This window comes from Strix uralensis, chromosome 17 (assembly GCF_047716275.1).
Source record: "Strix uralensis isolate ZFMK-TIS-50842 chromosome 17, bStrUra1, whole genome shotgun sequence".
NCBI lineage: Eukaryota > Metazoa > Chordata > Aves > Strigiformes > Strigidae > Strix > Strix uralensis.
Genome location: NC_133988.1, coordinates 15,558,320 through 15,574,166, shown reverse-complemented (window position 1 = coordinate 15,574,166; position 15,847 = coordinate 15,558,320). Strand labels below are relative to the sequence as shown.

The 15,847-nt window shown below is 53.8% G+C and overlaps 1 protein-coding gene across 6 annotated transcripts in view; it reads right to left on the bottom strand.

Moving 5' to 3' along the window:
- CUX2 (cut like homeobox 2) overlaps positions 1-8,730 on the bottom strand; it is a 68,460-nt gene extending 59,730 nt beyond the window's left edge. For 2 of the 6 annotated variants that reach the window (XM_074887292.1, XM_074887295.1), the window contains exon 1: positions 7,731-8,243. Coding sequence is in view for 2 of the 6 variants with exons in the window: in XM_074887297.1 (XP_074743398.1) it covers positions 8,588-8,650 (63 nt within the window). In the remaining 4 variants the exon portion in view is untranslated. Of the gene's footprint in view, positions 1-7,730; positions 8,244-8,587 lie in introns of those variants that run through there. The other 4 variants (XM_074887297.1, XM_074887296.1, XM_074887293.1 and 1 more) reach the window with 4 other exon arrangements.
- Between the last annotated feature and the right edge of the window lie 7,117 nt (positions 8,731-15,847).

Below are 15,847 nucleotides of genomic sequence, written 5' to 3'. Positions count from 1 at the left end.
ACAATTTTTAAGATCATGGAGCATTAAACCATTCCCAATAGGGTTTACTAATCAAACAGCCAAATCCTTCATAACCAACCAATCCCTACAGAGCAATTAAATCCTTCCCCTTTAAAACACTTGGCATGCTGTCTGGGGAGAAAAAGAAAAATTTGCAAAATTCATTTGATAAATTAACCAGGGAAAAGAAAGAAGTGAATCAAGCTTTGTTCTTTTCATTTTTTTTAATTATGGAATTCACAATGCCTGAATAATGTTTAATAAGAACTATGAAAATTCCTAACAGTATTACAACACAACACAAAAGAATTAACCTGGTTACCGTGAAAAATTGCATATTTAATTAAGAACTGAGAGTTCAAAACTATCCAGAGATTTCAAAAGTACCGTTGCCTAAGGGGCTAAATTACACGCTCGCAGTGCTGCTAACAGGGCTGGAGCGCGCAATCATTACCCAAGTGTCCCCATTAAGTGACAATGGGCAGATGACATCAAATTCATTTCAAAAGCAACAGGAATTGAAGCATTCGCTTGGGTAGTGGAAGGGAAAGCGACTATCCTGCTGGTATAAACCAGACCCCTTGTTGATAAAGGCAATAATTAAAGAATAATGTTAATTAGCTGCTTTTATTTGAAAGAAAAGTGCAGTGGCAGGAGACGCTACCTCTGCAGCTTGCGCTGAGCGGAGAATGGAGCGGGCAAAGCTGCTGGCCCTGGATGGCGGCCACCGTCCTGGATGCCGGGACACGTGCCGGAGCTGTGCCCTGGGCACCCGCTGGCCCCAGCCAGCCCTCAGCTCTGCCAGGGCTGGGGTTGGGGGCAGTCTGGAGGTGGTTGGGATCAGCAGAGCGCAGCCCATCACCGGTGCTGGAGGAAGGGAACCAGAGCGGCACGGCCAGGGCGTCCTGCTCCAGCTCCAGTACAACAAATGTGGCAGCAGCAAATGCTCACGGGGGGAGAAACCCTGTGGAGGAGCCTTCACCGACAACTTGGGCGCTGAATTTGGGGCCCAAGGGTGTTGCTTGGGGGACCTCATGAAACCCAGCGCCGTGCTCTGCCCCACCAGGGAGGGGAGTAAGCTGCCATCCTGGGGGTATGGGGAGCTGCAGTACAGGGGTCCCCAACTGCCTTCCTCCTGGAGGGCACCGTCCTCCCCATCACCCATCCCAGCTGCCACACTGCTGTGTTGCACACGGGCACCACAGGGGGCTTTTAGCTGCCCCAAACTGTACCCTCCACAGGGGCAGAGCCCACCGCTCCCCCCTTGGCCAAGAAATCAGGCAGGGGGGGATAAGAGGGGTAATGATTACCCAGGGATGAAGCAATGTTTGCAAACCACTCGGAGAGCCGCAGACGAAGGCAGCTCTCCCCGTCGGTGTGATTAATAAAGAATAAATGTCCTCTGCAGCCAGGCTAAGCAATAACACACCGGCTCCGGCGCCGATGAGCGGCTGTGCTTACACCGCACATTACAAGACCCGCTGCCAGCGCCAGGTAATACTTTATTATGTTATCCCGACGGAAGAAAACAAAGGATGCCCGAGGTCCTGACTTCGGTGTAAAACTGCAGGAGCGTTACCAAAGGCAACAGCAGCGTGCTCAGAGCAGCTGACGCACGGCACAGCTCCCACCAGAGGAATATTTACACGGGGTTCAAATTGGTTATTTACTTTTTTAGAAATCCGCGTTGCAGAAGAACTAGCTAGCACGCACACGCCAAGCAATTAATATTAAAACGGCCACGCGTTAGCAGCGAGTCGCTTAAACTGCAGCTAAATCAATACTCTGGGGTCCTGTTGCAGCTTTGGGGAAATCATTAAGTGCTACACCAAAGTAGTCAAAAAAATAATTACACAGCAAGGCCATATTAAAAAAAAAAAGCACTGAAACCATTTTGGAAGGAGGTGTTGGCGCGTTCAGCTGCGTGAAATCGTGAAGCTCAACTTAAAAGAAAAACCACCAATTGTAGGAATACTGCAGAGCAGCTCCTCAGCAGACATGGCCAAAATTAATCATATTAAATATACAGATGAAGTTGAAGCAGCCCATCATCACACGCCGCCCTTCTGACAGGGTTCCTGCCTGCAAGCGGGGGGTGAGCATTTATTGTCCCCCTCGTCCAGGGCTCCCCCTCCACCCCAAACCCCAGCCAGGATCTGCCTGGGAAGGAGTGGATGCTCCCGTGCCTCTGCTCATTAACAAGCACTGCAGTAAATAACGAGCACTTCAGCTTCCCAGGCTAAGCCTTTTGGTTAGATTTTGCCAATGATCCCTGTAGCTGGCAGCTTGCTGGCTTCCAGAGCCAGTTCTTCATTGCACCGATACAGCCTGGACCTCTTTGCAGAGATGCCCCCTAAGATTTTCTGCAAGGGCCACCAAAATGGCACATGCAACCTTTCTGAGGGCCCTTCTCCTCAGAAGACAAGCACACAGCCACACACCCAGGGCACGGGCACAACTGCCATGATGCTGCCAGGCCCGTTTTGGGGGCAATTTGCCTCAAGATGCTGGTTTACAAGAATATTCCATCATCCCTTGTGCCCCAGGAACAGGGAAACTGAGGCACAAAGCCACTGCCCAAAGCAACAAGAGGGTGCTGGGACTGAACTCAACCAGTGCATCATGGCTGTTTCACTCCACCCTCAATTGCAGACGTTCTTCAGTGTGCAACAGGGAAGGGAACACCATCCTGTTATTTTATGGTGGGCTCAGAACAGGAACCCTGAGTTTTAACCCTCCCGCAGAAAAACCCAATGCCCCAGGCTCAGCCCACCAAGCCCTGAGATGATGGGGCGAGGCACCCACAGACCCCACTCCCCCTCAAGCCCCCCAACCCATCACCAAAGCCAAGCCCGGAGAGGGGGTTCTTAGCAAGGCAGTGATGTCGAGCAAGCCAGACCCAGCACAGGGCCGAATCCTGCTTCCCAGGTTTTGCTGTCTCAGCAAGACACACCAAAAGCTGCAGGGAAAGCGTGAACCACAAAAAAAAGGTAATTAAAGAAAACTCAGTCATAGATCCTAATGCAACATGCACGAGAAAGTGTTACGAAAGGGGAAAACTTTTTAATAAAGTCTGCAAGTATATATTCCTCCTTTATCAACCTCAAGATTTATTGACCCGAGAAGCCATATTGACTGAATAAATCTTGATAATGACCCCAGCAGAAGTCAATACCTGCTTATTATCTCCCAAGTTGGGGAATTACATCTTTCGGTAATAGGAGCAGGATGGTACAAAATGTACTGAGAAACTTCATCCAGGCTTTTTTGGGGGAATAGATGCCTCTAATGTGCCTTTTCCAATCCAAGAGGGAATCTGCTACACCATTAATTCAGTGAGCAAGCTGTGGTGTGGTTTCTATCTCAAGATCTGGCAAGGCGGGGAGCACACACCATTGCTTTTGAACCCTAAATTAATTTCATTTCAAGGCAGGCTGTTAAGGAACAGGATGTTGCAGCTTGCCATCGCCCTCCCTCCCTGCAAACAATGGCCCCGCATTTTCAATTTGCCATGTTGTGTCGGCAGCTCCCAGGATAATTCCCTGAAATTCAAGACATGGGAATTCCCGCAGCCGGGGACGTACAGCACCATGATTATCCCAGCACCAAAGGGAGGAGGGGAGCAGCATCGCCACCATCCCAGAGGACACGCAGCCACCCCTAGGAACCCACATACACTGCTTTTCTCCAACCAGCAAAATTAGGAGGGGAAAATGGGGGAGCCACTCCAGCCCCCAAATCCACAGGCAAGCAAAACCTTCTGCATTTAAAGATGGTGCTTCTTTTGCCAACAGTTAACTTTCTGTTCAGCAGAGAAAACAGTAGCTATGGGACCAGCACGCACAACAATTATGCCTGCATTTTTATTTGAAGTCTCTGCAGACAGCAAGAAAAATTAACTGAAGGGAGCAGCTCCTGTGCCAACATATGGAGGGAGATGAATAGCGAGTTCCGCATGCTCTGCTGAGGTTATCTAGTTAAGCAAGTACCTCCTAAAGGACTCACAGGCTGGGAGTGTACTGTTTGCTTAATCTGGTCATAAATAATAATTCGGATCACCAAACGTTTTAACATTCAGCTCCACCTGCAGCACAAAAGCCCTGCCAAACTCACGGCCGCAAGGCAGCGGGAGATGACGACGCAGCCCAGGGACCCCAACGAAATGGCTCCCCTCTTGCCATCAAGCCTCGCGATGCAAGAGGCTCCTCCACCACCCAGGCTGGCCTGAGTTGGGGGCACCAAGCAGCTGCCTCCACCCCATGAACCCCCCCTCCGTGCTCTCCCCCATTTCAGTGGGCACAGCAACCCCAAGCGCTCTGCTCGCTGTCCCCATGCTCATCTCCAAGCTGGATAACTCACCAGGAGGTGGCAGGGCTGATATCCTTCCCTCCGGTCCCACAAAATCAAATTATATTTCCATCCCTGTCCCCTATTCGCCTCTCGGTCACAATCCCTATTTCCCCCCCCACCTCCAAGGCCACAGAGACAATTCGCTAAACTGGATCAGGAGGCCAGCACATACATCTCTAATGGGCTGCAGCACGCACACAATTAATTAATGGATTTATTAATTAGGGAAGAAGTCACTCTTTGGGCTGGAATTGGGGTCACCAGTTTCTAAAGCGAGAGCTGTGGAGCTAAAGATAAACTCTCATTTTCTGCAGCTCTCTTCTTGTCTGGCAGAGTCTCAATTATTCAGCCACAGGAAAAAACCACATTTCACTTCAGGAACTTCACGGTCCGACTTTCTGCCAGGGCACAACACAGACCCAACAGCAGGTGGAACCAGGAACACAGCCCATCTCATTCTCCCCTTCACATATAAATTGGAATTACTAGAAATAGCAAGTATTTTCTTCTAGTGCAGTATTTGGGGAAGAGTAGGATGCTGGAGGGATGCAGCACCTCAGCCTGACCTAAGGAGGGAGCTGTGGTGGAGGTGTGGAGGAAAGGGACACCACAAAGTGGTCAATGATGGTGACACCCAGAGACCCACAGGTCCCCCCAACCACCAAGGCTTTAACAGGCCATGCTGGAGCACCAGCTACGCTTTGGTGGTCAGTTCAGCTGAACCTCCTTGGTGGCACATGGAGGGGACGAGTATTTCTGGCTCTCTAAGGATCTCTAAGGAAACAGGGCTCCTGGGTGAAGGAAAGAAATGCCACTACTGTCCCTGCCAAGAGACAGGCTACAGAGCACAGCTGCAACAGGAGACAGCGGAGAATCCACATGAAGAGCACCATCACGAATGCCCTGGTCACTGGGAAGGCCCCAAGAGGAGCACACAACCAGCAGACACCAGATAACCCAGTCACAAGACAGACATCTGCAGAGAACCAGGCTTCGTTAGTGTCGCTGCTCCTAAATTCATATTAATTGTTTAAAGGGGACAATTCTGCAGCCCACTCTCCCCCAATCCCCGATGCACAGGAAGCTGCTGGAGCCACTGGAAAGCACAAACCACGTTGACAACCCTACAATGCTCCTCAGCCAGCCCTGGGCATGGGCTGCACCTACATAAACCCTGAGATTTCAGCTTGGAAAGACAAAATCCCCCTGAGATGGGGGCACCCAGAGCTCCCCTCAGGCTCCCCCCGCTTCCCCTTGGGCACAGTGACCACAGGCACCATCCCACCCTCCACCTCTGCAAAGCAGGTGTGGGAACAGATAGCGCTGGAGGAAACTGGAAGGTCCCACCAGTCTCTCCAGAAGAACCTTAAAAACCACACAGAACCTGGGGAATTTGCAGAGGTGAAGTTGCCCCCATTCACAGCCCCAAAAGCGTCGTGGCCTCCCCCCAACATTATCCTGCCCATGGGCTGCTCCACAAGAGTGCAGTTAAGTTTATTAGTCCAAGCTCCAGGAATTAAGCTTCAGCCAAGAGGACTGATAGCTTATTTACTGCTGTCGTCTATATAAAGAAGAATTTTGACACATTGTTAAATGATAGCACATTTAGATAAGTCAAGCTGTCATATCATTTAATGGATGTCTAAACTCCCTCTGTAGCTGATATGTAAAATTTATGCACTCCAGAATATCATAAGGTTATAATATTTTAATCACATCCACAGTTTTTTTTTTTCCTCCCCTAAACTTTGAACAGCAAAAACATTCCATCAACCACACCGCGCTCCGAGGCTCCCGGCACACCGCCATCCGGCAGAGCCGCCGCCGAAGTTTCTGCCCAACTCCACTCTGACATGCAGAGAACATTTGCATTACGGGAAATAAAACGAAGAGCATTTTATTTGACGAACCAAACACTGGAGCCGTATAGCCAGAGCTCATCTGCATAATGAGATGTGAAGACATTTATAAAAGATGGCTATAATCGGTCTCTCTCCCCTCACTCGCGGTTGTATTTATTATCCCAAATCAGCAGCTCGCAACTCTTCCCATTTTTTGCCGTTTTAACGCAGAATGGGTTAGATTAAAACGGCGTCAGGCACACGGAGCATGTGATCCATACAATGCTAACTAGAACATAATAAACCGAGAGCAAATTAAAACACAAAAAACCCATAAAGGTATGAATCCCACTATGACTATTATACACAAGAAAGCTGTAAAAAAAATACTGCATTAGTAATGTACACAATAAAACAATCTCATAACCCAGTGAAATATGTCTGGTATTATCTTTGATAGAATTTTATCTCTCCTCATTTCCGAGACTATTTGCTGTAAAAAGGCTCAATGCCGTTTCGATCAAAGTGCTGCCGAGTAGCACATTATCTACATGTTTTACATATGCCCACCATTCATCAGGGTTGCTCAAACTCTGCCATTCCCAGCCAGCCCCAGGCCAGCAGAGCTGCTCAGACACATGCATTAAAAAGGAAGGAGAAAAAAAAAAACAACAGGGAAAAGCTCTTGGAAGAATAATGAATTGATTGTTTCCCTTCCTTTTTTTGGGGTTTTGGTTTGGGGGGGGGGGGGGGGTAGGGTTGGGTTTTTTTTAAATAGAGGGCATTAGGCCAAGCTGGCACAAGGTCACCTTTCCCACCGTGATCCCGGCGAGGCGGCAGAACTGCTGCCTGGACAGAAGTCAATCCCCACTGCTCCCTCTCCAGCTCCGCGCCCAGCCACGGCCACCCGGCCAAGCAGAACGGCGGGGAAGGCGAGCTGCCCACCTCCCAGCCCACCTCTCCCACCCGCCAGGTCCCCCCTTGACAAACCCCCCCGAAAAGTAGCTGCCAATATTCGCCTTTAAATAAAGGTCTGCGCGCACCCAGGAAAAGTCATTAGCGTGATGTAGCGAGGAATGCTTTTGTATCCGAAGCGCTTAGACCCGTAATCCCTTTCCGACCACAATGCCATAACTGAGCAGTCGCGGCGAGCCGGCCGGCCGTGGTACCTGCATTACTTTTAGGGGAGCATATCACAGATGTAGCACGTAATCTGCTTAAAAGCCAAAATGTATTAAATGCTGGAACTGTTGATACAGTACCGAAGCCCCATAAATCGCATTTCAATTTGTTTACTCCCCTATGAAGCATGCCACGTTTTAAACTCCGTAATATCCTACAGGGATAAACCCATTTAATATCCATGTAAATGAGCGTTTCGGCTTTTGTAGTAGATCCAGGTTGGGTTTCATCCCATTATGTTGGGAGAGCTATTGTGTTAATTATCCGCCTCCCCGCTACATAGGTGCCTATTTAAGGTCACAAACTGTCAACATCCCCTGACAAACCTTCCCTCGCACACGTTAACAAAGGACTTACCGTTAATTTCACAGCCCGAGGGCACTACGGCGGGATACGGCATCCGTGACCTGCCCAGAGCCACAAAGGATCTCTCTCCCGCCGCATCCATCACAAGTCCCAAACGCCGGCAGCCAGCCCTTCCCCGGGCCGGCCCGCAGGACCGGCTAGTAGCCGCTTGATGCCGATCGCCTTCCCTGCCATTCAGGGCTGAGCGACCCCCAGCACCGGCACCGAATAACAATGGGAGGGCGGCGGGGCTCCGGGCAGCCCCGCTCCGCCATCCCCGGGGCTACCGCGCATCCATCATCTCAACCGAGAGTCTCTGCCCTCCCAGCTCCAAGCATCAGCAATTCCAGAGCCGCCCCCGCTACCGGCTGGTGGTGGGGAGGGGGGATACACACACACACACACACGCACACGACACACGGGACGACGACACCGGGGACACTTCGCAGCCCGCGGGCACCTGCGGCTCCGCTCCGCGGGTGGGGACCGCAAGAAACTTGGCGGAGCGGCGCGGGAGGCCGCGCTCCCCGCAACTTCATCCCGCGGAACTTCCCTCCCTCCTCTCCCTCCCCTCCCGCCGGGGCGGAGCGGCGGCCGCCCCCCGGCCCCGCTGTCACCTCGGGGGCGGCGGGGCGGGGGCCGGGCCGGCGCGGCTCCATCGCCGTTAGCGCTGCTCCATGCTCCCGGGCGGCGCCGAACAAAGAGCGGCGGCGGCGGCGGGGATCAATTTCTGATACCTATCGATGGGGAAGGGCGGGCGGAGGGAGGGAGGGCGGGAGGGATGGGGGGGGGGGGGGGGGGAGGGAGGGAGGGATGGGGGCGGCCGCCCGGATCCCCCCCCCTCTCCCGCCGCCGCTGCCGCCACCAACCTGGAGCCGGCGGACATCAAACCGCGTCCGGTATCGAAACATCGATCCCACGTCGGCGGCCATCTTGGGGGAGACCGGCGGCGCGGAGGGGCGCGGAGCAGCGCGGAGAGCAGCGGAGGAGCCCGCCCGCCTCCACCGCCGGGGGCGGCCCCCGCCTCGCCCCGCCCGCGCCCCGCGGGGAGGGAAGGGGGCGGCATCCCCCCCCCTCCGCGGGCATCCCACGGTCGTGGGACCCCCCCGCGCAAAGGCGCGGAGCCTCGGCGCAATTTAATTTTTTAAAAAACAAACCGGTGTTTTAAGAACACCCAGCCGCCCCGGGAAGGTGGAAAAATCACCATCCGGAAGCTGCCCGGTTAAACTTTTTCAGGTTTGGGTTTTTTGTTTTTTTTGGTGGTTTTTTTTGTTTGGTTGTTTTTTTTTTCCCCTCCAAACCTAACACGTCCAACACCTTTGACCCTGTCGGGAATGGCCACAGCAAACACGCTCACAGCACACCACAGCCAGAAAAATCTCCAAATTCAGACTGGTTTAGGACTATGTTTTTAAATGACTTAATGCAGTTGGTCTCTGAAGAATTCAAACAACTTAAACAGAAGAGCCGAGCACTGCCAGTAGCACTCGGGCAGTAACACAACCTGTTCAGAAATACCCCCTTTGCTTTCCTACCAAAAAAAATAAATAACTTTATGGTTTCTGCACCAGGTTGCCCCATATCCTATCGTACCAGCCACACCAACATCCAAATGGCTTTGAGGATTATTTTCCTTTCCATAACTCCCAGCAGTGTCCTGCCGTGCTTTCCCCAGAGGGACCCCAGTGCCACTGACGGTGACTCACTTCTGAGTGGAGAAGGTCTGAGCTGCCCCTTTGGGGACGTTCCAGGTGGGTATTTGCAGACCAAGCAAGTGCAGCATTGTAATATTCCTGCTAAGGCACAGGTAACACCCCAAGCTGTCACACAGACACATCTCTGCACATGGAAGAGCTTGGGGGTCCTCCCATGCTGGGACACAGACCCGCACCCCAGCTCCCCTCCCTGAGACCCAGCGTGGAGTGAGCTGGGCCCCCCCCCCACACCCCCCATCCCATGGAGGGGGATGTGGTATTGAAGTGTCACCCTGGGCGTGGATGCTGCTTTGCCTCTGAAACTGCAGAGACGAGGAGGGCAGCAGCCCCCTCATGCATCAACACGTTGGTCCCCGTCCTCCGTCTTACCTGTCACCACGTCCCACTGTGGAGATCCCCGTGCTCGGAGGGGCCAGGGGGAGATGGGCAGCCATCCTGTCAGCCTCCGCTGCCGCTGTGCGTGGGCACCAGCAAACCCAAGACAAGTGCCCCCGTAGCTGCCACTTGTAGTCCTTCACCATCCCAGCCCCAGAGCTCTCCGCTCCTCTCGCTGCGGTGGATCTTGCAGCACTGGAGCCTCTGTCCACATGTGGCTGGGGGGGGAAGAGGCCCCTTGGCCCTCCTGGGGCTTGGCCCCACCTGGCAGCCCAGGTATCATCCTGCTGCCGTTCCCTGCATTTTGCAGGACTCTTGGGATTTCAATAAAAAGCAGGATTTGAGTTCGGAAGACACCAAAGAAAAGGAATATCCTTCAAACTGCGCCCTGCTCTGTAGATGCTTCCAGCTGTCACAGGGACAGGTCTGCTCCTTCCCTTCTTGCCGTCTGAAGTTCACCTGAGCCAGGAAAACTGTCCAAAAGGATAAAGCAGACACCCAAAGTGACCTTGGCACCATGCTGTAGCACAAACAGCTAGGAAATGATCTCGTCCTTCTCATCTCTTCCACTCAGAGAAACTCAGAGCTGCTCACAATCCCACAATTGCAAAACGCCTCAGGCAGAAGAAGTGAACAGAAAAATCAAAGTTCAAAGAAAGGATTTGCAAGAGCCAAGGCAGTTTGTGTTAGAGAGAGCGCGTGGATGCTCCTGCAAGCCCTGCTCCAGCTTCTTCCACACTTCCAGAGCTGGCCGGAGAAAGGGGCTCCCACCACAGATCCTCATGGTCCTGCAGCAAAAGCACCTGCCTGGAACTGGTGAACCCAGATGCAAATGCTGAGCTGAAATCTCAACCCCACTGACATCTGCAGCAAACTCCATGGGTGTTCTGAGACCCCAACCATTGGGTGCCTCTGCACTGCCCCTGCTTGGGTGCACCCAAGTCAAGCACCCAACTTTGCCCTGGGAACCCATCTACTATAAATAGATCCTCTCTTGACCCCTCAGCCACACAAATCAGAGCTCAAACCACTGACAGTTGTTGGGATTTGTAATGAGATTGGACCTGCTGGTGGTGCCAGGCAGGTGTTTCACCTTTGGTTTAATGAGGCTGTAATTAGCCAGGGGTGAGAGCACAGGCTGTGCGGGGGGGGGGGAAAAAATCCCTCCATGGGTATTTGTTTCCATCCATCTCATGGCCTTGTACAGGGGGAGATTTGGTTCTAGATGAGTTTTTTGCTGGGGGGAGAGTTGGTTTCTGCTGCTTGATGCCAAGGTGTCCTCTCCATGCCAGCAGTGGGGGTGGCTCAGTCTGTTCATGACCAAGATGCTCCAGGCATCTGCTGTTAGACACCATCAGAGACAGGTCCCCAGCAAGGGGACCTTCTCCCTGTGCCCACAAAGCTGATCTCACGCCCATAAATCACTGCCCCGCTCTGCTGCTGAGGGAACAGAAGAGCCTGCTCATAAATCAGAAATAAAACTAACTTGGCATCTTTGGTGAGCAAATTAAATTGTGGGCTTTGGAGGAATGTTTCTGTTTGGCCAAATCATTAATAAATCAATGGGAGCCATAAGGGAGAGGGGCTGCACCCAGTGCTGCAGGGAGGGATGGAGAGCTGCAGGGCGGCACGCTCTGTCCCTGCTCCCCCTGTGTCCCCTCGGATGCTGCCCCGCTGGCCCTGGGGCACCCCGGGGAGAGTAGAGGGAGCCTGGTCCTGCTGCCCCCCCCACCACCCAGGGCTCACCCACCCCGGGGAGCGCTGCGAGGCGCAGGTTAATAAATCAGTTTGTCTCCAGAACGGTTTGCTTTGTGCGCCTGACAATAGCCCGTTGTAAATGGCAGCCCCTTGCCTCCTCTTGTGAAAGGCTTTTAATTAAAATATGGAAGGGGCTTTTCTGTGTACTTAAAAAAAAAAAAAAAAGTTAGATTTCAGCACACTCCCATTTCAGGCGTTAATTTATTCTTGCCTTCCTGCCATTTGTGATCCACATGATAAGTCCTTTGTGCAGTGATCCGGCCCCATTAGGCATCCGAGGGATGATGTTGGCAGCGAGAGCTCAGTGCCAGCGGTGATGGTGAGCTCGCTCGGCCACTCTGTCCTGGCAATGAGCCAGGGGACACCAGGAGCCACACCGAGGGACAGCAATGCCATCGGGGCAAGCAGGGACGAGTCAGGCCCCGGGGCTGGCCAGGAGCTCGGGCCCAGCTTCAGCCCTGGGCGCAGGGCAGAAGGACCCTCGTGGAGACCCAGCCAGCCGCTCCGGAGCTGTGTCCTCACCCTGCGCAGGGGAGGGCAGCTCAGCCCCCGGCAGTGGTCACCGCCGGGGCTGGGTCCTGGGCTCCGGGAAACCCTGGCAGGGGTCCCACCACCTCCCCCGTGCCCCCCACTGCAGGGTCTCTGCCTCTTCCAGCAGGAGAGGCTGAAGCCCTCACAGCGATGCCTGGCTCTGCCTGGCCCCCACCAGCCAGGGAAGCAGGACCCGACCCCCCCCGCAGTGGGGTACGGGGCTGTTCCAGTCTCTCCCCCATATTCTCACAAAGCATTTGATAGCCCGTTACTGCAGGTCATGGAGCTTCATGGCCATCTGCCCTCTCCTTCCTGCTTCTCTCTCCACTGCCCCTCTCCCCTCTGCTCCTACCCCTCCTGCCCCTTTCCTTGCCCTCTCCCCCTGCCCCTCTCCCCTGACCTTCCTTCCCCCAACCCCTCTCTCCCTGCCCTCTCCCTGGCCCTCTCCTCTCTCCCTGGCCCTCTCCCCCTGCCATTCTCTCCCCAATCCCTCTCTCCCTGCTCTTCTCCTCTCTCCCTGCTCCTATCCCCTCTCCCCCTGCCCCTCTCCCCTCTCCCCCAATCCTCTCTCCCTGCCCCTCTCCTTTCTCCCTGCCCCTCTCCCCTCTCCCCCGCCCTTTTCCCCCCCAACCCCTCTCTCCCTGCCCCTCTCCCCTCTCTCCATCCCTCTCCCCTCTCCCTCCACCCTTCTCTCCCCTCTCCCCCCATCCTTCTCTGCCCTCTCCCCCCACCCTTCTCTCCCCTCTCCCCTCTCCCTTCTCTCCCCTCTCCCCATCCCTCTCCTCCCGCCCCTCTCCGCCCCCCCCGCCAGCGCCCGCACCTCGCCCGCTACAACGGCGCCACCTGGCGGCCGACGCGGCACCTGCGGCGCGTCACTCTGGGCTGGGGCGGGGGGACACGGCGGGACACGGAGGGGGGGCGACTGGTCACCGCGGGGGGACACCCCGAGGGGGGGGACACTGAGGGGCACACGGGAGGCACAGGGGTGCAGGCTGAGACACCGCACGGGGGGGGGCACAGCACCCCTCCATCTCCCCTCGGTGCCCACCGCGGCTCCCGCAGGGCATGCACTGAGCTGTGCCCGGCCTCAGCCCTCGGTGCCCCCTGGGTGCCCCAGGATGTGCGGGGAGGGTGCCCGGTCCCCTCCACCGGCCGCGTTTCTGCCATGGCTACTTATTTCCAGGCACATTCCCCCTACAATTAGCACATGCTCTTTAATTAATTTTCCTCTTTTATTGCTTCGCCCAAATTATCTCAACAACGGCGCCATTCGGCATGTGTACAGCAGATAACGCTGCTATTTCTGGCTCTCCCCCGTCAATGCCACGGCTCGGGAGGCCAGAATGGCCTCCTGGGGCCACATCCTGTGCACAGCGCAGAGCACGTCCCTGGGACAGGCCAGCAGCTCGGGGTTGGGGGTATCATCCGTCCTCGTCACCATCACCTGCCCTGTCCTCAGGCCAGCTGGCCCCCGGCTCTGTTTTGTGAGCGGCAGCTCTTCCCCAGACCCCTGAGCTGGGCAAATCCTCCTGGCCATTACCGTGGTGATATATCCTTCCGAGTGAAAAGCTGAATCAGGCAAAGCTGCTAAATTAAGCTCGTCTGGGATAAGCTGTTAAAGACTGAAACCTTCTGAACACCAAGGGGAGATGGATAAAACTCTCCGAAAGCTCCTGAAGATGCTGCCAGAGGAAAGGGCTGGGGGGGGGAGACTGATGAGCGAGGGTGAGCCCAAGGAAAGGGAAGGTTGCCCCCAAAACCCATGCAGTGGGAACTGAGGTGCAGGGATGTGGCCAAGGGCACAGAGGCCATCTGTGGCAGAGAAGATGGGCTTCAGCCACCAGCCAGCACTGGGACACACAGGTCACCCCCATGGTGCCCCTCGGTGTGAGCCCCAGGGAGGAGTGACCACCACTGCCAGCTTCAAACTGCAGCTCTGAGCCGCACAGGAATCCATCTTTCTACCTTTAATAAGCTTTCTCCCTTTAAAAATAATCATTACCAATACAGAAATATACCAGCCAGTGTATATAAGTATCAAATTAAGTAGCTACATGCATTTGTTACATTTGATATAGCCTTGTTAACTGGAAATTCCTAGGTTTGGAATATGTATTGATTTCAGCAAACATATATTATTTTACTGTAAGTACCAACAGCCATTGTAGTTAATATACAACAGTTTAATTTAAAATGCATTAGTTTAATAAAAATGCATAAAATAGAAGAGAATTGCATTAGCTTCAATAAAAAATTCAATTTCATAAATATTATCCAGTGTTAAAATGCATTGATTTCCCGGGAAAATGTATTGGTCAAAGGTAATTTACATTGGTTTGAATGGGAATGTACCGGCGTGTATACATATGTATTAGTTTAGTCAAATGTATCTGATTGCAGAAAAAAATATTAGTTGAAGCAAAGATATTCATAAGGAAACCACAACAGTGTGGGGTGCACGGGCTGGCTCTGGAGCATCCTGGCACGCTGATGTGGCCACTCTCGGGCAGCCCTGGGGCCTGGACACCCCCAAATCGGCTCCATCGATGTCCAGACTCAGGACTACCCGTGGGCACGATGCTGCCGGGCTCCCTGGGACGAAGGGAGCCCGTTATCGGCCACGGGCAGGACTCGGCTCAGGCGCAGGCACGCGTCTCGCTCAGGCAGAGCACGCGCCTGGAAAAGAGCAGGGGTTAATCAAATCCTTTTGACTCCATTTTTTATCGAGCTCAAGAGGGGCTGTCCTATTAATTAGAAAGGCTTTTTCATGTAAAACACAGGCTCTTTTGCAGATAAGAAGGGACGATGCTTGATTTTGCCATGGCACAGATACATGTGTTATTTCCTGACATCCATTCGCAGGCTGCAGCCACTTCCCAACAGCTCTTTTGTTCACCGCAGAGCTCTGTAGGCATATATGTACATACATATATATTTAAAGCACCTATTTTTTCCTGAATGCCAGTAAGTCCCCCAATATCCACAGCAGGAGAAGGGAAAGATGTGCCTGGAGCCACCTCCATCCGCAGGCTGGACCAGGATCCTCACTGAGGGGACAGGATCCGGCCCGTGCAGCACAGAGGATTACGTCTGACAGTGAGAAGTGAGCAGCGGAGCAGATGCACCGTCTTACAAATTATGGCAGAAACACAGGCAGCCATCTGCACCCCATCCCTGGCCAGGATTTCTGTGCTGCGTTCGATGCAGCCGGCCTCTCGAAACTCCCAGCCACCATCTCACCCCCAGCAACGCCAGGGAGAGACCGAGGTCTGACCTTTGCCAGGCAGGGCAGGCAGAAATGGTACTTCCTCTCCAAAAAAAAATATTCTGGGAAATCTCCGTGGCTCCAGGGCTGACTCTGTTCCACCAGCCAAGCCCCGGCACAGACATGGAGCCAGGGATGGGCAGCACCCAGGCAGCGCCGGCGGCTCCGCAGCCAACCCGTCCAGTTAAACCGCTACACATCACTTCCCTGATGCTTATGGATTTTTCCTTAATGCCACAAATTAAGGTAATTGGGCTCGGCTGGCCGATGAATCCAGCTGAACTTGGCAGAAAGAGGGAGCATCCGTGCCGAGATTGATCCTGATCATCCCCAGCTGTGCCCGCATGCCCAGGGCTGGTCCTTGCCCCAGCTCTGCCCCTCGGGCTCTCTCGCCTGCTCTTTTGCCCCAAACCCCATCCTGAAATCCCTTCCCTCAGCTGCAGCTTTGTCCAGACGAGGCAGTCGTTCCTGGATCAGGAGTTTTC